The sequence below is a fragment of the Elephantulus edwardii genome, unplaced genomic scaffold (genome assembly GCF_000299155.1).
Source record: "Elephantulus edwardii isolate Elephantulus edwardi_28Jun2011 unplaced genomic scaffold, EleEdw1.0 scaffold00091, whole genome shotgun sequence".
Lineage (NCBI taxonomy): Eukaryota > Metazoa > Chordata > Mammalia > Macroscelidea > Macroscelididae > Elephantulus > Elephantulus edwardii.
Genome location: NW_006399841.1, coordinates 10,189,547 through 10,214,444, shown reverse-complemented (window position 1 = coordinate 10,214,444; position 24,898 = coordinate 10,189,547). Strand labels below are relative to the sequence as shown.

Below are 24,898 nucleotides of genomic sequence, written 5' to 3'. Positions count from 1 at the left end.
GCCAGGTCACAACCAACCGATAGATGACCCTCTGAGGGGGTTCTCAGAGGCAGTAAATTGAACAAGAAGAGATTGCTTGTCTTTTTCCTGGGGAGCAGCGGGTGGGCGTCAAACTGTGGGCCACAGCTCCCTGGAAGAGCCAGTAGCATGTTGCGTTGATAACCGGAAGGCTGCAGTTCTCAGACAGCTCAGCTCTGCTCTCGGCTCTGTATAACAAAGAGGTACAGTTGCCTCTCAGCACAGTTCACCCCACAGAAATCCCACAGAAGGACAATAAGAGTTAGAATCAACTTAGACGTGCCAGCTTGGTTTTTCAGTTTTAAACTCAAAGCCCCATTGTTATTGAAGCAGAAGTGATTGATAGCTGATCCTTCAGCCAGCCTGCTGAGGTTGTGAACCACCTGGAGGAAAATGCCTCTGTCTCCTTCAGAGCCGTGGTGGATTCGAACCCCTGAGGGGTTGCCTCTGGTGGGTTGACAGCACACCTCCCTGCAGTCTGCACTACCAGCTTCAAATGCGCACGCCACATTTTAATCTTCCTCGTTTCCGCTCAGCTGCAATCCTGTCTCACCTGAAATGTTTTCCAACAGGTAAACGGCAAGGACTTGTCCAGAGCAACCCATGACCAAGCCGTGGAAGCTTTCAAAACCGCCAAGGAGCCCATCGTGGTCCAGGTGTTGAGGAGGACACCCAGGACCAAAATGTTCACGCCGCCCTCACAGCTGCAGCTGGTGGACACGGGCACGCAGACCGACATCACCTTTGAGCACATCATGGCCCTCTCCAAACTGTCCTCACCCACCCCACCCGGGCTGGACCCCTACCTCCTGCCCGAAGAGTAAGTGATTCCCTCGCCAGCCACAGCCTTTCACACCCCCTTTCATGTGGTGGGAAACAGATGAAGGCCTCTTACCATTTTTCCTCTGAGTTGCCGTGTTTAACTTTACAGTTTATAGAGGCAATAAATTGAATCCTGCTCAAAACCACTCTGACATATTAATTACTTTATTATAACCCTGGAGCGGAGTTATTCAAATTATACTCCGAGAGCAAAATTACTTACAAATGTTGTAAAAGTTGTTTCTGAATAAGATTTAATCACCGCAGATGGTAATTTGGAGATTTTGTAGTTCTACCCAGAGAAGATGCCAACTGTTCTTTCTCATAGGCAGTTGTGGAAGTTGTGAGGGCGGCGGGGCCCCAGAGGCTGTGTGTTTAGCTTTCCCGGGTCTCCTTGTAAACGTGGATTCCTGGCCTAGGCCCACTAAGGCCACACAGCAGTACGCCCCTCAGACTCAGTTACACAGCAGCTGGGATTCCACACAGCACGTTACTCTCTCTCCACTCCTTCTTCGTGACAGAGACGTAGAGTCAGGCTTGGAGTCCCAGAAATGAACTTCTAGCCAAGGAACTTGAGGAATTCATTTCATCTTCCTGAGCTGCGCTTTTACTGGATCAGTGTGAGGATACTATTTCCTGCACCTTCATCTCACATACTTTGGGCATGTGGTCAAGAGGGGGCCAGTCTATAGAAAAAGACATCATGCTGGGAAACGTGGGACATTAGAGCAAGAGCTGCCTCTGAAAGGAGACACAGTGGGTCCCAGCGCATCAGAGATGGTGAGAAGGTGCCCGACAGGGCAGGGTTCAGATCTGTGGAGACACACTGGGTCCCAGCGCATCAGAGACGGTGAGAAGGTGCCCGACAGGGCAGGGTTCAGATCTGGGGTTAGCTGGGCCACTGTCACGGTCATAGTCATAATCCTTCACAGCAATAACATCTGAAAGTTGTTACGAGAATGAAGACTTAATGGATGAGAAGTCCTGAGTGTAGCATATGGTACGTGCTGAGTAAACTGCAGCATGGTCATGTTTAATTAGTAAGTGATGCTTTTCCGTCAAGCGGGAACTGACCCACAGACAACCCTCCAGTGGGTTTTCAGAAGCAGTAAATTGCACGAGAAGAGACACTGCCCATCTTTCTCCCATGGAGTAGCTGGTGGATTTGAACTGCACACCTTTGCATTGGGAGCACAAGTCCTTACCACTAAGCCATCAGAGCTCCCTATATTAAGTGACAGAAGTAAAATATTTCAGAAATTATAAGAGTAAGAAAACTTTCTGAGATAGACCACTGGCTTAAAGGATGCACCGTTTTGGTTTGATTTTTGTTATTTGAGTCAATATTTTACAAAGAGTAGTGGTTTTCCATGTGACCATTTGTGAATATTTTGTTTTAAAATACTAATTACAGCACCCACAATGCATTTGCACTTTCCCCCACTTCCTGCATTTCTTGTGTCCTTCATCCTTGTAGACTGACCCTTCTTGCCTTTGGGGCTTTATCCGTGAACCGATGCTGCTCGTGACCTTGGGGGCCGGTTATTCTGAGGAGTGTGTGTCTCTCTTGTGCTGCACTTCACCTTCCAGTCGTGTCTATTGGTGAGCTGAGCATTGAGTCCAAGCTTAATGTCCCTTTTCTCACATGGCTCTGCAGCTCTGAGGACAAGATGTCTGTGTCCCCGTCTCCAGGGTTGAGGTTAAGATCTCTTTCTCACCACAGAATCAATCCTGGTTCACGGAATTGATTTGAGGCATTATTGCCAAGGGCACTGTCACCTCTCTCAGGGAGCACCTCCCTCCCAGTGGCACCTGCCGGCTTCCTGTTAGTAACTTAATACCTGGAGTGAGGTCATGTGTCCCGTGGTGGGGGCTCTGTCCAGTTCCGGAGAAGGGCTTGCTTTCAGCCCCCCAGTTTTCGTGGTTTGCTGTCATCAGAAACCAGGGCCAATTCCCTGGGCTTGAAAAGTCGATTCTGCTGCAGCGGACAGTGCACAGATGGTGAGGACAGGCGCCTGCCGGCTGCCATCGGTGTTACTTCTCACTGCTGCCGCTTTGACATGGATGAGGTTCGTTCCCTGTGCTCAGTGCAGGTTGGCAGCATCTGCATTTAGAGGCAGGTGTGTCTGGCCTTGGGGAGCTCTGATGGCCTTGTGGTGAGGAGCTGCGCTGCCAACTCAAAGGCATGAAGTTCGAATCCACTAGCTGTACTGCAAGAGGAAGACGGGCTTCTCCTCCTGTGTGATTTACTTCCTCTGAACACCAGGTGGAGGGTTGTTCTCCCCCACCCAACACTGCAAAGCAGCAACCGTGTGGCCTCAGGAGGCCTCGTGGTACTTGGGTTCCAGCCTGGAGGTTCACTGTCCAGCCTGCCCATCAGAAGACAGGTCTGGTCATCTGCCTGTTACCATCAGGGAAAGCCCAAGGGGCATTTCTGCTCTGTCGCATGAGGTCATGAGTAGTCAAAACTGAGTGGCCCCCAACTCCATCCGACTTCAAGGCCCAGACCTTCAGCATTGTCCTTGGGCATCCGCAAGTGGACAAGGCCCTAAGTGCACTCAAACCTATTATTATTTCCTGTTATGGACCCAGATTGCCCCTCGGATGATCAGCTGTCACTGAAATGGGCTGTTTAGATGCTAGCTCTCCCCTTTCCCTCAGGCTGACGTGACAGTGCTTCTCTCCAAACAGGACTGAGAAATGCCAGCAGCGTCTGGAGGGCAGCGCCCTGGTCACTGAGGGTCAGTGCCCATCACAATCGTCAGGAGAGTGTGGGTTTGAGAGTCTGGCCTTGTGACAGTGTCCTGGCACGAAAGCCCTCAGCTCAGGCAACGTGGTGGCCTGCCGGGCCCAGAACAGTAAAAGCTGGCCTTTGTTTCAGTCACCACTTGAGTCTGATCTGTTTCAATTTAAGTGGTGGGGCGGAGGGAGGGGAAGCCAGAGCCCGCTGGCCGCTGCCTTGACTTCTGAGGGCGCAGATGTGTGGACCCTGTCAGTGGAAACCAGAGGGCACAGAGGTGTAGACCCTGACAATGGAGACCAGAGTTTTCCATCCACCTCTGGTCTCAGGGACGCCAAGTGTCAGCTCAGTCCGAAGGGAGCATGTTACGGTGCCCGCTCCACTCCTGGTGCTTCGTTCAGTGGAGAAGGATTGACAGTACCCTCCCGTGTGATTTACTGCCTCTGAAAACTCTCTGGAGGATCAGTCTCGGTTTGGTTCCAATGCAACAACACACGGCTTACATACAATGCATATATAGATGTAGGAATAAAATAAAATAAGTATGCATAGTGTTGTCATGTCAAGTCCAGTTCTTATTGTGGGTTGAGTCAAGAAACTGAGAAACACTGTCCCGGATGATGGCATGACAGCTCCTGGCACAGCGCCAAGCACTGGAAACAGAGACCAGCCTGGGAAGACTGCCAGTCCTCCAGCCTGTTTCTGCACAGAGATAGAATGTAGCAGAGGAATAGTAGGGCTTACATGGACCCATTTCTACATAGTGATGGGTCAGACACTGTATCACATGACTCATAGACTAATGGCTGGGTCACAGCAAAGCTGGCCCCTCTCCCCTCGCATTGATGCAAAGGGTTCTTCTGAACCCAGCTGACTTGGACCCAAATGGTGAATTTGTGATGGTGGAGCCAGGTCCAGGAGAAGGGGACAGTGCAGGCGTCCACAGAACCCTCAGGACGTGGCCTGAGGGGTGTGCCTGGGCCCAGAGCTGGGAGCAAGGAGGACAGGGTCTCAGAACTGAAGCAGGGGACTTACCGAGCTTTCCTCTTTTTTCCAGGCATCCCTCAGTCCACGAATACTACGATCACAATGACTACATGGGCGGCATCCATCCGGAGATGGACAGGGAGGAGCTGGAGCTGGAGGTATGTGGTCGCCGGGCCTCGTGTGAGGGCCACAGGCGACGTGTGCTTGGTGTGTGGATGCTGACGGCAAGAGCTTGGCATGGGAGAGCGCAGAGGTATCATCCCTGCCGTCCTTGCAAGAGGAGCGCATTAGGTCCAAAGGGCAGAAGTTTAGGTGAATTTAATATTTGTTTAGTTGGTTTGATTCACTTCAGATGAGACAGGAAATCCTATCCTCTGGTGGATTCCACACTGTCTATCTCCTCAGACCAAAGTCTCCAGTCCATACCTTCTTAAAGCTAATGCTGTCCTCACAGACCATACCCCCTGACAACTAATGCCACCCACACAGTCCATACCCCATTACAACTAATGCCACCTGCACAGTCTATACCCTCCTTACAGCTCATGGCATTCTTCTCGCTTTAATACCCACTCAGTCATCATAAATTGAATGATCAACCCACCACAACAGAAGTCCTGGGTACATTGTGAAGGGCTCAGCTCCAAAAAAGATCACAGTTCAAACTCGCCCGCCTGCTCTGTGAAAGAGGACAGCCTAGACTACTCTCCAGGGTAATTCTGTGTCATCGGGGTCACTATGGGTCAGAATCAGCATGTCAGGGCCTAACAACAGCAACCAGCAAAAAGGTTCACCCACGAATTCTCTGCTTGCAGATTACAGTAAGGTGACGCAAAGAAATACCTAATTCGGTGATAGTTCAGACCAAATACAACAGTGTTTTCTCGTATCCTGGAGGAGCAGCCAGGGTGCTCCGTAAAAGCAAGGATGGTGAAACTGCCTCACGCACTGTGTGTATGTTGTCAGAAGGGGCCAGTCCAACATGCAGGGGAGGAGAGAGGGTCAGGGAAAGAGGAGATTCTGCACAAGCTGGACTGACACAGTGACTGTGACCATGACAGTGACCCCATAATGAGTCATAATCAACTTGACACCAGCTAATAACAACATATTACACCTAAGATTTCAAATTTTCAGCAATACAGGATCACAGTTTTATTTCTCTTTATAAGAATAATTTAAAAAAAAAAAAGTAGAGAACACCCACTTCCAAGCCTTTGGGGTTTTTGTATTTATACTTTCAGGTAAATAAAAAGTCATAGTTCATTGGTTTTCAGAAATGCAGGCCCCTTCTTGAAATCTGCTTTTCTGAAACAGGGCACCTTTCCAAGGCTCTGGAACCTGCTGCCGAAGCCTGGACCTTGACAGGGTTGGGGTTAGCCAGGGGGAGTCCCATAGCCTGGCAGACCTGGGCTGCACCCAGACACTTGTGAACCTCATGAATTTTTCAGGGGCAGGGGGTTTCTGTGTAGCTCAGAGTAGACAACAGCTGTGTTCTTCAAGGCTCCTTTAAAGTTTCTCAGAGTTCTTATTCCCAAACAGAAGATTGAGATCAAGGAAAGTGTGCAAATGCCCAACTTTGCTGGCTTCCTGCCTCCAGCCGGATGTGGTCAGATCAAAGTGTTAGGCCCTCAAGGCATGGCTGGCTCAGTGGAGATTTCTCTTGCAAATTTACATTTCATATGGTCTAAACAGCTAGACTGGGATGGCAGTTCTTCTAACTATAGAAATCACAGACTATTTCTTCTCACTCAGCTACAGCCCAGGGCACTCACACCCCGCAGTTGCTCAGGGAAGTATTTTCTTCAAGAGAGCACGGGTTGTGTCTGTTACGGCATTCTGTCCTCCCAGCCTCAGGCCCAGGCAGCTCTGGGGGTGGAATGTGTTACATCTTGGGAGGACTGTTAATGGAAGGGTTATTGGTTCAAATCCACTAGCCACTGCAAGAGATGGGTGTTCTCATCCGTCATAAAGATTTAGAGTTCAGACACCAAACGGAGATTGTCCAGGAGTCAGAATTAACCCGGAGTCAATAGGCTTGACTTGGTGTTTATCTTGACAGCTTTAGGCCTAGTTTGGGGGCAAGAACAAAAACTTCTCAATCAAAACCTTACCTCTCCATAAACGCAGACTCACAGTGACCCCACAGGACAGAGGAGAGCTGCCCCAGGGGCTTCCACACCTGTAAGCCTTTACGGAACGAAACTGACCACCATGTCTCTTTCCCATGAAGCAGCTGGTGGATTTGAACCACTGACTTTTTGGTTGGCACATTAATTCCTTTAGCCACTGCATCACCAGAGTTCCTTGGGAAGGGATATAATACACAGGATTTCCCAAACCTACGTCAATGCTCTTGGCCCAAGTACCTAGTATCATTTCCTCTGGAACACTATTAGGCTTTCTTTTGCTGGTGAAATGTTCCCTTACCAAATAATTGATAAATAGTAACATTAGCTCTGGATGATGTTCACTGAGGCGAATTCGGGGTCTTCTAAAACTCACACATTCACAAAGTGGTGTGTACTCTGTGGTCCGTAGTGTGTAGTTAAGCTCAACTTTACAGGAGTGGGGGTTTTTCCGTTCTGTTTTTGGTTCCCGGCACCACTGAAAATCTGTGGGAAGCTCTGTCCGCTCCCTGGAAGGCTGCCTGCGTGTGGGAGCGCGCACACGGCCTCAGGAAGCCCACTACCCTCCCGCTACATCTGCTGCGTTTCCATCCTGCTCTCAGGAGCGAAACACCCACCAGAACTATTCTTTGCTATTTCCCTTCAACATGACTTGCTGCAACGGAATTTGCTTGGAAGGAAACATTACCACCGCCATGAACAGAACAGGATCTGTGGCAAATATAGAAACCAGGTGCCCCCAGGTCTGTTCCCGGGTGTGACGGTGCTGCGTGGGTCAGAGTCAAACAGCACTCCATGGTGCTCAGTGACGGATGCTTCAGAAGTGACTCCGCCTTCCCAGGAGCCTCGGACTAGACGTGGGCGCCCAACCTTTCCCTTTGCACCATTCAGGAAATCCCGTTATAAAAGGGCCCCATAGATTTAAAGCCATAGTATTTTCAATTGCCTCGTGTTCATGTGGACAGAAGGAAAAGTAATGCCTTTGAGCTGTGCTGTCGGAGAAGAGCACTAACCAGCCCACGGACTGTCTGAAGAACAAGCAGGTGTATCTTGGGAGAGTTGCAGCCAGGGTGCTCCGTACAGGCAAGGACGCTGAAGCCTTATCTCATGCACTTTGGGGGGCATGTTGTCAGTGGGGGCCAGTCCTTATGAAAAGATGTCATGCTGGGAAAGTTTGAGGGCAGAGAAAGAGAGGAAGGGCCTCCATGAGATGGACTGACCCAGTGCTGCAGCAGGGGGCGTGTGCCCAGAGGAAGTTCTGAAGATGGCTTGGCATCAGGCAGGGGTTTCATCGCTTCTGCACGGGGCACTGGGCTTAGTGTTGACTCAGCAGCAAGCATGGTACAGTTAACCACAGCGGACCCAAAGTTACTAAATTCTCCATGCTGGTGCCTGCTGGGCGGCTAAGGGCTCCTTCCAGAGCCTCCTAAACTTTGCCTAATATTAACTAATTGTTCAGACTAGCCCCAGTGGAGTCTCTTTCTCCTCCAGGCAATCACACAGTGGTATTTCTGGGACTGCCATAGTTCTGGGGGGCAGCCGCTCTATGAAAGTTCCCTAGAACCTGGTAGGCCAGGTGTGGTGTTAGGATGAGCGGTGTCCCCGGGAGCGCCCAGTCCCGCAAGAGAAAGCTGAATACGCAAACGTCAGATGAGCTGTCATCTGGAGGCCGTGGTCCAGGCTCCAGTTCTCCGGTACCACGGTCTTCCCACAGAGGCTCTCACTGGGGGTCCACTCCCCGCAGTGCAAGGATATGCCCCCTCTTACCAGCACCATCCACACAGAGTAAACTTACCACAGGACGGACAGGTCTGTGGACCTATGCCTTAGTGTTGGACTCCAGCCCAGCATCGATCATGACAGCAGTGCTGAAGTGGACACTGTCCGTCCTGACATGCAAGGGTCTCCATGCATGAAAGCTGTCTCAATGACTGATGCCAGCAGGTGGGGCACCCACCATGACTGCCTCCCACCTGTGTGTAGTCTCCAGGTGTTCAGAATACCAGGGGGATATCAGAAGTGAGGCTGCAGGACTCCACCCACGCTTATATTCATTTCTGTGTGTCAGTTCTACTGTTCATCTCTTAAAATAGATACACTGCGGGTGGGAAGAATCAGGAAGTCACCATCTTGCCCTTAAGAAGCTTAAGTCTGGCGAGCTATGGTGGCCTAGTGGCAAGAAGCTGCACTGTAATTCCTGAGGTGTGCAGTTCAAATCCACCAGATGCTCTGCTGGAAAAGGAGGAACAATCTCCTCCTGTACCAGTCAGATCTGATTTGATGGTACACACACACAAATAATAATTAAAAAAAGAAGATGCTTAAGTCTGTGAGAGGCCCAAAGCCCTGGAGCCACTGACCGACTTTCCATCTCAGAAATCCCAATTATGGTCATCGTCCACCTCCAGCTCCTTTGAACAACAACCATATAGTCCTCGAGTCCACAGCAGAGAGGAAGACTTTAAACATTTGCTCTTTTGCCCCTGGTAACTTAGATGCTTATCCCTGGGTGGTCCCACCAGATAGTGAGCTTGGCTGTGAACCAGAAGGTCAGAGGTTTGAGTCTCCCCAGAGACACCGTGGAGGAAAGGCTTGATGACTGACTTCGAGAAACCAGGCATTGGAAACCCTGTGGAACAGGGTTCTGCTCCGACCCACAGTGTCACCAAGCACCAGGCTGTGCTGGGACTGGGGGGAGGGGGCGGGGTGTAACTCTGCTGGTGTAGTGGACAGCAGGCTGCAGGGGGAGCTGGAAGGTCAGTGCTTCAAGGGAAGAAGATGGACATCTCTTCCAAGAAGGCGTACAGCCTCGGGAACCAATGGGCTGGCTTGTCAGGTGTGGAGTTCGGGTTTCTGTTTAAGGATGAAGGGCCCTCCTGATTCCTGAGGGACACCAAGAAGGCATCTGGTAGAGTCATTTCTGAGGGGCACCAAGAGGGCATCTGGTAGAGTCATCGGAGTTTCCCAGCGGTGCCCCACAGCGAGGGAATCACCCTGGAGAAGGGCAGCTGCCTCTCATGTTGCTTCTGTGTCACAGGTGTGTCTTTGCCAGGTAGGCTGCTCGGCTCAAGAAGGTTGGCAAGCGGGCCTCCTGCTGAGGAGGGCACCTCCTCACGTGGATCCTGCTGGGGAAGCTGGCACGCACCTGCCCCTCCAGGCTCCCTGCCGTCAGCAGCCTGTCTGTGCAGCTATCCTGTTCTGTTCTCAAATGCTAGGTTAGATTTCAGAAGGGGCCCGTCGCATGACGGTACTCACCAGCGAAGCTGAATTGGTCAAAGTCCGCACCTTTCCCAGAATAACCATGTCCAGGGATGTTTACGGGAGGAATAGACCTGTGAGTGGGTTGGGATACTACTGAAGAAAACGCACAGAGAAAACCAGATGTTCTCTCTCTTTTAAAGTACACAGAATGATCGTATTTAGATAATGTCAAATCCCTGTTATTGTGGAAGCACTTAGAGTTAAAGGGATTATGCCCAAGAATAACCAGGGTTGAGCAGTCAGATAATTCCCCATGAATTTCCAGGCCCTGAACACCTGCTCTGTCTCTGCCTGCAGCCAATTAAAAAGGAAGTGGGTGTCTGAGGGTGGCTTTCCTCTGAGTCCGTTGTTTACGTTTCCCAGGTGATGCTCCCTGTTCAGGCTGGAAGCTGCTGTCACCTGACAGACAGCCATTCTGAGGCAGGAAGGCAAGGGCCACCTCGCCCCCTCCGTCCCTCCCTGCCACGGGGTCCAACAGCCTCATGGCTGAGGCTCCAGCAGGTTTGCAGAGGCTGTCAATTCCGCGGGAGGAGAGACTGTTCCTGTTTCTCCCTCAGAGCAGCTGGTAGATTTGAACTGCTTGCCTTTGAGGTGGCTGTGCCACTCCTTACCTCTAGGCCACCAGAGCTCCCTGGCCATTTTAACAAAGGGAGGTTATAATGGTTCCAAAGCCCAGGTCCTTAGAGTAACCTAAGTTGGTCACGTAGAATGGAGCCAGTCAGTAGTGTCTGTGTGCCCGGACGTCCACAGGACAAGGGCCCCTCCCGGGCACCGTCCTCACACAGGCTGTCCTGGGTATCATGTCTCTCACCCAGTCAGTGTCTGCAGGATCGTGACATGTTCTTGGTGCTGCCACCAGCAATTCTCAGCCTGCACCCTTGCTCGTTTCTAGCTTCAGGCACATCCCTCACCTCCCTGCGGATCACAGTCAGCCTCCACCTTCTGTCCAAATGTCTCCTCTCCACATCGGTTTCTCAGCCCGACCCCACAGGGCCCCTGCTTGCTGTCTGCTCCCCCAGAACACAGATCCGTGAACACAGGCCCGTGTCTTGCTCACTGCTGGATTTCTGCGTCAGTGTGGTCACAGTGTTACGTGGGCTGCTGTTGTCGTGGACTGAACAAAATGGAGCTGGGCCCAGTGGTTCACATTGGAACCTGGAGGGTTTTTCCCTGGCCGATTTCCAGCTGTACATCACCTGGTCTCCCTGAAATCTGTTTAGCACCATGCCCTCCTGCAAGTCTCCACTGACCAGTGATGGCAATGTGTGAGGTGCACTGACTGAGAATCGAACCCAACTCTCCCACATGGCAGGCCAGAATGTTTACCACTGGGCCACCAGTGCCTTTCCTAGCTATGGCAGGCACACAATAAGTATCTACCAAAGGAAGGAATAAATGCCTCTCTTTCATTACATTCAATGTCCTACGGGGAAAATGCACTATTTCTAGAGATGTCTCTATATGCAACATAATGATGTGCACAGATACAGAAATTGTTGAGATGTTTTAAAGAAATATGCATATCCCTCCTGGGCTGAGAGGGTGGGAAGTTATGCTTCAGTTACCAGCCTTCCTGGGGGTGGATTAGCCATAGAAATGAGTCTTTGGGGTCCTCCTTGATTAAAGATGCTGACGTTGAAATGCAAAGCGTGAATCAGTAAGGTGGAATGATCCCCTTACTACTCTTCATCGCAGCATCGTTTCCGTTTCATCTGAAATGCCAGCCTTCACCATTCATTTTTATCAAATGGTCCATCTAGACCAATGAGCAACAGGACACCAGTGGTGGGGTAGCTGTAATCCAGATAGTGCTGATGCATTATTCATAGCCTCTTGATTAATGGTCTTCTCTGAAATCTCATCTCCATCATCACAGACAGATCTGTATTGATAACCTCCAAGCTTTCGGTCGTATGCTCAATTCTGTGGGCCCTGCCTCTCGCTGGAAGTCAGAATGAAATGTTGGAAATGTACAGATCACTTGGTTAGCTGGGGAAATTGTCATTTCCACTGGGCCTCAAAGTATTATGTCTCATTATAAAAACCATACAACGGCCGAGGAACGATGAGGAGAAATTAGGGGACTCACCCAAGGCTCCCTCATTGGATAATGGCGTAATTGTCACTGAAGTGTTTATTCTGCCCCAGAATCTCAAAATCCCTCATTCATCTATTCATTCAGCATTGGTGTTCAGAGTGTACAAGGTTAGATACTGCGGCTTGTACAAAATGTATTATGTAATTGTTGTTGGCTTTAGAGTTGAGCATGAGTGACAACATGCTTCAGAGTCAGGCTGCTAGCCAAAAGGACCAGGGGTCCACTTCTCTGCAGGAGGAAAAGCAGCCCTCTGCATCTGTCAATAGTGCCTGTTAGGTGCTGTTCAGTCAGCTGTGACTCCGGTACCTTCTGAACATGAGATCTGCATTTGTCTTAACACTGCTCTGCCACGACCACCTTCATGACCTCTGACATTCTCAAGTCCAGTGTTACCGTCACTGCCAGTTCATCTTGTTGAAGGTCTTCCTTTCTTTCTCTGGTCCCCTCACCTTTCCCAGAATGATGTCTTTTTTCCCAAGAACTGGCCCTTCCTGAAAACATACCCAAAGTTGGTGAGATGAAGTTTCGCCATCTCTCTCTCAGTCTAAAAGAGCACGTTCACTGCCCCTCCTCCAAGACAGATGTGTTTGTTCTCTTGACAGTCCCGGAGATACTCAATCCTCTTCTCACACACCTGGGTTCAAAGGCATCAGTTCTTCTGTCATCCCAGGCACTGTCCAGATTGCAGAATCACAGGAAGCAACTGAAAGCACCGTGATTTGGTTCCTCTTCCAGCCTAGGAAACCCCATAGCATCCTTGTTCATCATGGGGGGGTCAGTCTTTGTTGGAATAACCTGGCAGTGCCATCGTCTTACTAGAAAGAGCCCTGGTGGTGCAGTGGCTAAGCGCTGCCTGCTAACCCCTAGCCTGTAGGTTCAAACCTACCTACCTGCTCAATGAAAAGCTGAGAAGTTTACTGTTCTAAAGATAACAGCTTCTGAAACCCTATGGAGCATGTGCACTCAGGCCACACGTGGTCACTGAGACAGGACGAGGGACAGCACACGCCAACCACTCTGCCTCGTGACAGTCTTTCTTACTGAACCGTAAGGTAACAGACCCGTGCCCTCCAGAAGATGACAGCAGCCGTGCAGGCGTGATCTTTTCGCAGCTTCCGAGACCCCTTTCTGACCCACCCTGCTGACTTTTGCACTCAGACTCTGCTCTCAGCCCGCTGCAGCTGAGTTGGAACCGACTCATAGCTGACCCTCCAGAGGGTTCTGAAGGCTGCAAAGCGCATGAGAGGAGATTGTTCCTCTTCCACCACTTGAGCTGCGGTAGATTCAAGCCACCAGACAGGTGCTCTCATTGGGTCAGCAGGGCAGTTCGCTGCTGACTTGGCCGCCGGCGCTTGCCCAGGCTCTTCTCTCCTGTGATCACGGTCGAGGGGGCACAGCTAGGTCACACCCTTTCTTCTTTTTTTTTTTCTTTCCTTAAATTTCTTATTAATTTCAGTAAAAATTTACAGAGACTTTGGATTTCCACTCATTCATTGTTTCACTTTTCTCCCCTCCCAACCCTCCCCCTCTCTTGGAAAAGTAAAAGAAAAATTCTTTCCTTGTTTTACAAACCCTCCCCCAGATCCACTCCAGCATGTAGCCTTTGCTCTAGACTCCTGTCATGACAAAAATACCTAATCACATATCCCTTTTAAACAGTTTTCTCCCTCATCTGTTTCAGTGCAGTATACATTATTGAACCCATCTTTCTCAGTCTTTCCCCAACCCCAAGGTTAGTCCTGTTTTACAACAGTAACACCATGTAGTATTTGTCCTTTTGTGACTGAGAGACTTCACTCAGCATAATGTCCTCCAGAATCACCCATTTTGAATAATCAATGCAGTGTAGTATTCCATTGGGTGGGTGGCTATACCACAGCTTCTCTATCCATTCGTTTGTTGATGGGCACTTAGGTTGCTTCCAACTCCTTTCTATTGTGAACAAAGCCGCGATAAACAGGGGTGTGCAAACACCCTGTCTTCTAACTAAAGCTTTTCTTCCAAGCTCTCCTAAAAAGGTACAGTTACAGCAAGGAAATTCTACAGCCCTCACATTGGATGAGAGTCTCTGTGGCTTCTTGCTTCCTGAGTATGGCACAGCAGTCCTCATGTGCAAGTAATCACAAGCTTGTGGGGTCATGTGCTTCTTTCGGGCTTGGGTTTAATGTGTGATACTGCTCTTCCCCCAAGGAGCGAGGCCCTCGTGGCTTGGCCTAGGGTTTAAGGCAGGTGGTGGCTTAAAGCTCCAGAGGGCCCTTGGGCCTGTGGCCCTCAGGCCTAGTTCAAATTGTTTTTCTGTCAAACATTCTTCTAGGTGGTATTGCACTGGTCTGTGCATTGCTGTACAGAGGTAACTTATGGTTGCTGTGATACTGAATACTGTGACAGTGATGTGTCAAATGCGATAATGATTACCCATGGAGGACAGTGTTTGCTGGAGCTTCCTGATTAAAACAAGCTTGGTAGCAGGAGTGGCATCCACTTCCGAAATTGCTTGCCCCCGAAAACTCTATGAACAGTGCTCAGGCCTTTCATTCATAGGGTCGCTATGAGTCATCTATAACTCGACGGCACCTAACAACAACACCACCACATTTGATATTTTAACATCAATGTCAGATGCACACCTAGACCCAGTCCCAGGATGCCCTTGCTTTACTGTTACTCACAGCCTCTGTTCATTCACATACCACTCATCCTTTTTAAAATCAGACCATTTCCAAGCCAGGAAGTTGCTTCCCAGAGAGTGCCCTTCAAGTAAAATTACACTTCCCCCCTTAAGTCTCCTTTAAAAATCAGGTCCTAAAGCTTTTTTTTTTCACAGATAACTGGAATTGGGATTGGCAGGAAAAGCCTTAACAGACCCAGGGCAAGTGAGCATTTCAGAAATTATTCCATTTTTCCGACACTCTGCCATTTCATATAGGGATGGTATGGCACATTCTGGAACCAGGCCTGAGGCCTCTCTTCCACATCAAGGAGTGAGTTTTGCATTTGTAAAACTTAAAGGCAAATTTAACATTTAAATGCTGGCCTGCTGGTAGTATCTGTAATGAGAGTCAAAGGCTAAATGCACTGCTGGACTCTACATCATTTGCTATAGTAACAGGACATCCACCCTTATTCTTTTTTTTTTTTTTTTCATTATCATTTGAGTGAATATTTACTAAAAAAATTAACTTTCCATGCAAAATTTCTACAAATTTTGTTCTGTGACATTAACTTCAATATGCACAATAGACTTAGTTTCTTCTGTTTCCTCCCTGGAATTCTGACTTCACGAACTTTTCTATTCCTTTGTTTTCTCTGTCTTTTCCTGGCACTGTGCTGACGTCATACCCTATTCACGTTCCCCTCACTTCCCTTAACATGTGCCTGATAACTGTTTAGGGATCTCTAGTGGTAAAGAGCTGCATTGCAATCCCAAAGGCATGTGGTTTAAATCCACTAGCTGATCCATGGGAGAAAGATGGGCAATCTCCTCCTGTGAGATTACATTGTCTCTGAAACCCTCTGATGGGTCAGCTGAGGGTCAGTTGTGGCTCCACGGTAAACAATAACAACATCATCTATTTACTAACTTTTACTCCTCTCTCCCTCCTCTTCCATCCCTGGTAACCATCCAAGAATGAGTCTATATGTGGGTAAACCTTTCCTGAGCTTTTTTAATAGTAGTCTTAAGCCATGATTATCCCCTGTGACTGACCCAATGTCCTCTAGATGTCCATGGTACTTATTGTTTAACAAAATGGTTTTCACTGTTGCATAGTACTCCACTGCATGGAAGCACCATAGTTTCTTTATCCATTCATCTGTTGATGGGCAGTTGTTTCTGTGCGAGCATGCACACTTCGGGTATCTCTCAGTCACTGAGAACAGACTGAGCAAGGAGGCCTCTCTCTCCTGTGAACACATGTCACAATGTGTAACTGTCATCTTTGCACAGTAGAATTCCTAGCAGTTCATAGAAAACCTCCTCCTGATTTGCCAGGGGAAATGTGGGTTAGTGACAGCATCCAAGAATGCTTGAGGAAGGTACGAGATGTAGCCCTCGAGTCAGCAATGGATGATATCAGTGCAGTATTAGGACATCATCAACTACCCCCTGTCGGTTTATTATAAATTTTCTCTCTGGCTGTAAGAGTAACATGGACTTGATGGAGGAAATTGGCAGACTTAGCAGGAGAAGAGATTCTTTTTAAAAAAAATTAATTTTAATGAAAGTTTACAGAGACTTGGGATTTCCAGTCATTCATTGTTGCACTTTTCTCCCTGCCCACTCCCTCCCCATCAAATCACACTTCTCCTTGAAAAGAAAAAGGAAAACTCTTTTATTGTCATGCAGTCCCTCCCTTCAAGTCCACTCCAGTATGCAGCCTTCACTTTGGACTTCTATAATGACAAGAATACCCATCCATGTGTACCTTTTAAACCATTCTCTCCCTCATCTGTTTCAATGCAGTATACATCATTCCTCCCCTCCTTTTCTGTCTTCCCTCAGCCCTGATGTCAGGAGATTCTTTTATCAGCACTAATGTTAGCTTTTTTGCATTCATATTCCTCTAAATGTATAGCAGGAAGCTCTGGTGACCTAATGGGTAAGGAACTGTGCTCCCAGCCCAATGGCTGATGGTTTGAATCCACCAGTTGCTCTGGAGGAAAAAGATGATAATAGGCATTCAGTCTTCTGTTGTGTTATGGTCTCTGAAAATCCACCAAAATTTATAGCATTTCAAAACAAACCAAAGAAAACTCTTAGAAACACTTTTCAAGTTAGGTTTTATTAAAATCATACACTATTTTAAGTATCAGATCACCTGCATTTGGGTACTGAAATCCAAAAGCTAGAAATTGACTTGTCACTGTTGGTTTTGATTGGTAACAGCACAACAGGAGAGGCAGACCTCCCACAGGGTCCCCGAGGCTGTTGTCCTGGTGCCTTCTGCCACCTCTTTTCCCGCCCAGTGACTGAGGGATTTGAACCCGTGTTTTGGTGGACAGGCAGTCATGGACCGCTTTGACCCAATGTTAAATAAATCTAATTCTTCCCTACTTAGCCAGCCTTCAGCTATTACGTCCCTTTTTCGCTGGCTGACCGTTCCCTGTTTAGCCTCAGAGCACCTTCCCTGGGCTTCTGCCCCGCGATGCTTACTACAGAGCCTGGCTGCTCCAGTTCTCAGGGGACAGGGACACAGGACTGGGTAGGTTTGTTGCTTCTATTTGTAGTCAGTCACCGACCAGTAGTCCTTGGTTCTGCTGTGCATGAGCACCTGGCCCGTCCACGAGTGTCTCGCCCCTCAGGCTCCATCCCATCTGAACTCAGCTGCATCCTGTTCCATCAAACAGGCCCACTGAGCAGGCCTTTGGTAACTACCCCAAAGTTCACCTGCTAGAAAACTTTCTAAACACCTGCCTCCATGTCGGTATCTCCCTCGTCATGACCACGAAGCACACTTTGGGTGGCCCTGCGATGCAGCCCCACCGGAAGTGGGACATTTTCTGTGCTTTCTTCAGAGATGGCTGCTTTGGGAACCAGTCATTCAGAAGAAGCTGTATGCTGCATTTTCATTTTTCTTCCTCCAATGATGACCCTATAACTGTATCTCTAGTTGCACATGGTCTGTTTGTACCACCACCTTGCTCTGTGGCTAGTAAACAGGTGAACCTGAAAACTAAAGAAATCCCATTGACGTAGACGAATCATAAGGCTGCCCCCAAACAGATAGAGAAGCCTTTGCTTTTTACCTCTATTTTAGGGAAGTGGAAGCTGGGGAAGAGTCTTGGGGGGATGTGCTTAAAATACACGTAAATAATTGATGCATGCATCTTGATAGGGCTCTGTAGAAAGACATCGGAGTTTGTAGGGGGTCCGCAGAAGAGGGGGACAGCGTGAGCAAGCGATGGGCATGCTGACTTAAACACACACGGGTCATGAGGGCATAGGAGCAGGAGGTTTATGTCTGGTTTACATTACCTGGCTAAGAGTTGAAGCCACTTTGGATGGTACCTGAGAGCAACTAAGCCGTCTGTTGTTACATCGTTGAAAGCAGTTGGTTTACATGGTTATGCATGACCCTTAGCTTGGGTTCCCTCTATTCCTTTGCTTAGTACATACACATCGCTTTAAATGTGGAAAAGAATTGCCATTCTACTCACCTAAATTATTAGAAATTAATGAGTCTCGTTTAATGAGAATGTGCCATATTGCAAAAACTATAATTAGAAAGTCAGTGAATTCATTAACATAGCAATGCTCAGAAAATAAACGAAGATATCTTGTTGACGGGATGGATACATGCCATGTAGCCGCACTGCCACAAACAACTTCTTGTGACTTGAGGTGCAGAAGTGGGTTACAGAACATCAGCTGCCTTCAGATCAGGTCAAGTTCACGACGGTCCTGGTCACGGTGGCCCCGTTCACGGTGACCACCTAGCTCAGTGCTACCTTCCAGAGGGCTTACAATGACTATGGTCTCTCAGGAGATCAGCCAGACCTTCAGAGGCAAAGCAAGGGGTTTTGAACCCTTCGCCTTTTGGTCATTTGGCAAATGCTTAACCTTGTGCCAACCAAGGACCCCAAGTAACCCTAACTGCACACAGTCATTCTACAGCCATTTACGATGAGCCTTCTCCAGGCCAGGAAGCGTGCATCAGGGAGTGACTCCACAGCCACTTTAGAAGGCTGATGGCATTTATTTGTGAGGAGACAGATGCTTTGATATAGTAACAAACTCATGATCCAACAACTAGAAAGGGGGCAAGGTGGGACCCCAAAATGTAAGTCCACCTTGTTCATAGCCCCGTTCTTCAGCATTGCATTACACCTCACACATTGACAGGAAAAACACTTAGGAGAGTCAATCTGATCATGGAACTCCAAGTTGGAACTTTCTCATGACTTCCTCAAGGTTGCAGTAACTGCCAAGTCCACCCTACCCCACCCCCGACCTCAGCCAGCCCTGGCTCTGTCCTCCTCGTGCAGTATCCGGCCAAAGTGTTAAGCAAATTGTTAAGCAGACCACCCGTTCCCAGCCCAGGACCTTTGCACTTGGCTGGGATATGCTCATGGCAGTGGACAGGTTCCCTTTCACAAGGCAGTTCCAGGAATAATCTGGCATTAACAGCATTGAGCCTGCCCCCCTAAGGTAAGCCCCGAGAGAAACCACTTGGCTGTGGCAGGAGACAGGAGCATGGAGATCTGCCTGTGAGTCCCTCCCTCGGCCGGGTGACAAGCGGACAGCTGCAAAGTCCATTCTGCACAAGGTGCTGGTGGACACGTCACCAGGCACACGTCACACAGATTGCCTGCTGTAAAGCCTGAGTGTGTCATTGGCCACTTGTGTGCAAGGGTGACTGAGCCTGTTAACGCTCAGAGAGCCCTGCACCTTCCTCCCGAGACCCCGACAGTTGTCCCTGCTCTGTCCTCGTGACGTGCATGTGGACTGGCAGACACAGTGGCTGTCCCTGGACTCAGGCGTCTCACTTTGGGGCTCCCTTTGCTTTTATCTGATTTCATTTGCAGCAGTAGAGGCTGAGTGATTTCTCCACCGTAAATATCACAGCTGTTGTGGAAAGCATTAATTGCACACTATCACGTTACTCTCCTTTTCTTGGATCAATTTCTGGGTAATCTGTTTGCAAGTTCTATTACTGTGAATCGTAAGGGAACGCGACGTGAAATAAGCTAACTAAACATATTGGAAACATTTGTACTGAAATGGCTGACGGCTTAGGGAGGGAAATATTCGTGTCTGTGGCCGACAATGAAAGAATGCTTTTCCAAAAGCCCTACCCAGAAGTCTTGAGTGAAATATGGGTAATTTTTCTTTGGGGAGATCAATAAAATAACTATTTTCAAAATGACGTGATATTGACCAAAAGGTCAGAAATGCCCTGCGCATTGATCCCATGTCCATAATCACTTTTTTTGTTTAGTGAGTTAAGCAGCTCTACACAGTTGAATGCAGAGAAACCCCGTTCATCATTTAAACAAACGATTTATAAAGCGTCTGACAGCTCACCCCTCCGGGCTCCATGGCATGTCTCATCGAGAATGCCCTTTCTTTGTCTAGGAAGTGGACCTGTTCCGGGTCAACAGCCAGGACAAGCTAGGCCTCACCGTGTGCTACCGGACGGATGACGAGGACGACATTGGCATATACATCAGTGAGGTACGTGTGACCTACCTCTCAGATCAAGACAGAGGGCGGGGGACCCTTCCCCTTTTCCGGATTGCTGTTCAGTGCCATCCATTTGGCTTCTGACCCATGGTGCCCTCGTGCCTGAAGCTATGAAACTCTGCCCACCCCTGTACCATCCACACAGTCGGCTGTGCATCAGCCTGTTAGGAACCACAGGGATTTTAGTGAGTGACTGACTTTCACACCTTTCCTTCTACCCCATCTCCACAGGAGGCTCTGCTAAAACATGGTTGACATCATCACCAGCACACAAACACACTGTTTCCATTCAGACACATGTGCATGGAATGCAATGAGTAGGAATCGAACCCATGTCTCTCCCGTGAAGGGCAGGAATGCTCCCATTGCCCCCCCACACACACTGCCTCTTTAGATGTTTGCAGCCTTAACTCTGGCTCACCCGCAAGTTTAGGTTTGTAGTGTTTTTTATTTAAAGGCACAGACATTACTTCGCTCCCTTCACGTCACTCCATGAAGATGCAGCTTTCCCTGGGGTTAAGTTCTATCGTCAGCACGTAAGGCAGACTTCGTCTGGAGAAGCAGCAAATCAGCCATAAAATGGGGAAAGCTTACATGGTTGTATGTGTTTAACCCTGAGGGGACGAAGGAGTCACACTGCCCAATGCATCCAGTGTCCTGGGGATGGAATCACACTTCTGCGGGCTTCTCCCTGTCTCTCTTGATCAAGTGTGTACGGTTGACTTCATCTGTGTTACATGCAGCTTCAGAGGACAGGCAGAAGCTGGTTTGAATTTTACAGAGAAGACAGTGCAAACCAGCTGGAGTTGGTTCTTTACCATGGCTACCCACCCTGGCATGCACAAGGTTTGGTTGGGAAAATTTTGCCCAGATAAGAAGCAGTTTCTTTTTCTTTAATTTTATTATTGTGTGTGTGTGTGTACTGTCAAATCGGATCTGATCTGGTGGATTCAAACCACATGCTTCTGGTATTACAGTGCAGCTTCTTGCCACTAGGCCACTAGAGCTCCCTAAGAATCAGTTTCTAAGCAGAAAACCCAAGGATGTGTCTGTAAGGGTTAGTCAGCCCACCGCAGGTTTTTTATCCACCAAATTTAAATGGAGCCGTTGAGACTCTAGGGATGCTCCTTCCATCTGCAATCCTTTGTGGTTCAATTACATTTCTGTATTAAAAAGATTTCCCAAAACTTTATCTAAGTATTTGATATAAAATTGCCAGGATGTGGTTGGTAACATAGCAAAGGGTCGGGTTGTCCCCTTTAACTTGTTCTGCACCATTGATTGAAATCCTGCACCTGCAAGAAGATTTACCACGTCTCCTCCTGGTCCAGTAACTGCCAGGACCAGCTGCTAAGAACAAGCTCTAGAACAGGCTCTGGAACATATCAACCCATTTGTCTCTCTTTGCAGGACACCTAAGACTTCTTGTTTATTTCTGTGTAAGACTAAAACCAGCGATGAGTTTGACTGTTGGTTAGGGGACAGCCTTTAGCGTCTGCTGATTTTTTACTGTTGAATGTATCTGGATTGGGTTCTGAAATGTCCCCTGCATGTTTCAGATCGATCCAAATAGCATTGCAGCCAAGGACGGGCGCATTCGAGAGGGAGACCGCATCATCCAGGTGGGTCTGCGATGGAGGGCCTGTCACTGGTTCTAGTACAGCTGTGGGGCTGAGCATGTAGAGGTTAGAGAGCAGGGAGGTGAGTTGTAACAGCGGGAGGTGACAGCCAGGACACTCTGGAGAGGGTGCTCCGCCAGCCGCTGTCCCCAAGCAGGCTAATCGCTGCCTCGTACACTCTGAACCGGCTCACCTCATTTCCTGTCATCCTGTGGAGCCTGAAACCACGCATCCGTGGGACACATCACGCCAACAATCTACTGCTTCTGAGGTGGAGTAATCTCCGAAGGATTAGTGTTCAACTAACTGCTTCAAGTTTGGTCTTGCCCGTCAAACAGGAGCACCTTTGGCCAATCTAGCAAAGTTGATTGAGCAGTTCTTTTACATTCAATGACTCAACATTTATGCATTACAGGGAATCGCTTCCCAGGCTACTTCATCTCAAGCCGTGGTGTTCCTTCTAGTCAAAGGGAGGGTATGTCTCTCTCGGGCAGTGGCGCTGAATCTCACAGACAGTGCACTGCTGGGGTTTTTGTATCCCAGAGGGCTTGGCTTGCTGCCTCTTCTCCTCTGTAGGGCCTCATTTCAAATCCACTGCATTTTTTATTACTACAAACATCACCACGGATATTCTTCCTCCTCCTATTGCATATTCTGATTTTCCAGCCTGCAGCCAGACCTACTTCTCAGTCACCTCATACAGACCCTCCTTGCCTAAAGAATGGCCCACCCCTCCTTCCTAGAATGGTCCTCGCTAGTCTTGCCCCCTTCATTTGCTGTACTTTTCCATCAACCTCTCTGTTGACCAGAGAGAGAGAGTCTTGTCTCACGTGATAGAGCTGCAGCAAGCCCCTTTCTCCTTGGTATTCAGGATTAGCCAGCCAAGTCACCCTTTTTCTCTATCAGTTCTATGGCATAAGGAGACCTCATGGCTGGGTAGAAGGCTTCTCTCCCAACTTAACGAAAACACTGTTCTGTTCCCTAAAGGCAGCATCCCCAGTGGGGCTGAGACTGCCAGAGCAACAGAGCTCAAAGTTGTAACAGGAAGTAAAAATCCTGCAAGGGAGTCATCGAGTTTGACAGTGTGGGTGACTCTCACATGCTCTTCTGTTTTGCTTACAGAAGGGAAGGTACCACACTGGGGACAAAGATCACCATTCTAACATCATCCCTGCCCTTCTCTGTGTTGATGTTGAATCCCTCACTTCCTCTCACCGCACAGTGACTTCAGTGCATGCAATAGATCCCTGTCAGCCCCTCTTCACAGGATTCTAGCATTCTTCTGAGTGGTGCCATCCAAAGCCCGTGACACTGCAGTGCACACAACCTCTGTTCTATCAGCCACTGCCCACTACTAGCCATGTAGCCTCTGTATTCTTATCAGCAGCAACCAGGCTACCCCCAAGGAGTGTCTCTCATAGACCAGAGAAGCAGTGTTGGCATCGGCAAGATCTTTTCTCCCCCAAATCAAGATTCTTTATAGCTCTGTGGAAGGTGTGTCTCAGCGGTGAGGAGGTGACAGAAATGGTACAGAATGAGGGCACGCTGTTACTATGCAACCGTCCACTTGTACCCAACAACTCAATTGCCCTGTTCTTCCCTTTTTTCAAAGATTAACGGGATAGAGGTACAAAACCGTGAGGAGGCAGTGGCACTTCTAACAAGCGAGGAAAACAAGAATTTCTCCCTGTTGATTGCACGGCCAGAGCTCCAGGTGGGTCCCGTTCCTACAGGTGGACCTGGGGGCGTGTGTGGTTAAAATGAAGCCATGGAGACAGCCCCAGTGCCCATCAACTGATGAATGGGCAAACTGTGGTTCATACAGACAGTGGAATATTACGCAGGTAGAAAGCGCAGTGAAGCCCTGATCCCACAACATAGACAAACCTTGAAAACATGTTAAGTGAAAGAAACCTGTCACCAAAAAAATAGATATGGTATGATCCCACTTACAAACTATAGAAAAGGCAAATGCATAGAAGCCAAAGTAGATCAGTGGTTACCAGGGAGGAGGTGGTGGCAGGGGGAGGCTAACCTTGGCAGTGAAGATCGTGTTGCTGTTTGGGGTGATGGAAAATTTTAAAAATTCTTAGAGTTGGTGTTTGCAGAACATGATGATTGAAAGTCGCTGAATGAATGAAGGAAGGAAGGAATGAAGGTAGGTAGGTAGGTATTGGGAACTCTGTGTGGCATGTTTGCTGCAGATTGATCAGCGAGCACAAGTTCTGCTTCCGGGCTCATCCTCTGCTGGCTTCATGCTGGGTGTGAGTCAGAGACGCACTGCAGTAAGCCTTCCATAGAGAGAATACCAGAACATGTGCTTGGCACTTCTGATCCTCTTACAGTGGCTCCAGTCAAGTGTCCAGCTCAGGGCTCTTTAGGTATGAAAGCCAATTTGAAAGGCATCTAGGAACAGCACAGAGTGTCCAGGTGACCACAGATGGCACAACCGTGAATCTGAACAAATTTTTTAATACCAGAGGTCAGCTACCTTTTTCTTAAAGAGCCGAATGATAAATATTACCAGCTTCATGCACCATACAGTCTTTGTTCCAATTAACTAAATCGTGCTGGTGGAGTGGGAAGGCAGCCGCAGGGAGATAAAATGGAAGTGAACAGGCATGGCTGTGCTCCAGCAAAATGTAAAAGAAAAAAAAACAAATACACTGGTGGTAAGCTGGATCTGGGGTTTGGCTCATGGGCCATAGTTCCTTGGCCCCTCGGCTAATGCTAATCAGTTATAGTGATAGACCTTGCCCAAACAAACAGTGCCTTTGGAGAGGTAGGGTTTTTGACTGAGAGAGCATTTTCCACACTAAAAGTGTAGGATCTGCTAACTTGTATGTGGGGTGGCCAGCAGCTAGATTGAGCCGCCCTTCCCTGACACGACAAGTCGTTTACCTTCAGTGGAAGGTGCGCACAAAAGACTTCATGCCTCACCTCCACCCAGACAAGGAGACAGCCCCTGGCTGGAGGGGCTCGTTGTGAGGACAGGGTCATTTTTTACAGCTCCTGGAGGAAGCGCTAGAAATATATTTATTC

General features: G+C 48.7%; 1 protein-coding gene across 2 annotated transcripts in view; it reads left to right on the top strand.

The window, feature by feature from the left end:
• The window catches only part of PDZRN3 (PDZ domain containing ring finger 3), a 273,094-nt gene that overhangs the window by 244,670 nt on the left and 3,526 nt on the right, over nt 1–24,898 (top strand). For both annotated transcript variants that reach the window (XM_006890639.1, XM_006890640.1), the window contains 5 exons: nt 591–838; nt 4,638–4,725; nt 20,130–20,228; nt 21,797–21,859; nt 23,469–23,570. In XM_006890639.1, the coding sequence (XP_006890701.1) occupies nt 591–838; nt 4,638–4,725; nt 20,130–20,228; nt 21,797–21,859; nt 23,469–23,570 (600 nt within the window). The remainder of the gene's footprint in view (nt 1–590; nt 839–4,637; nt 4,726–20,129; nt 20,229–21,796; nt 21,860–23,468; nt 23,571–24,898) is intronic.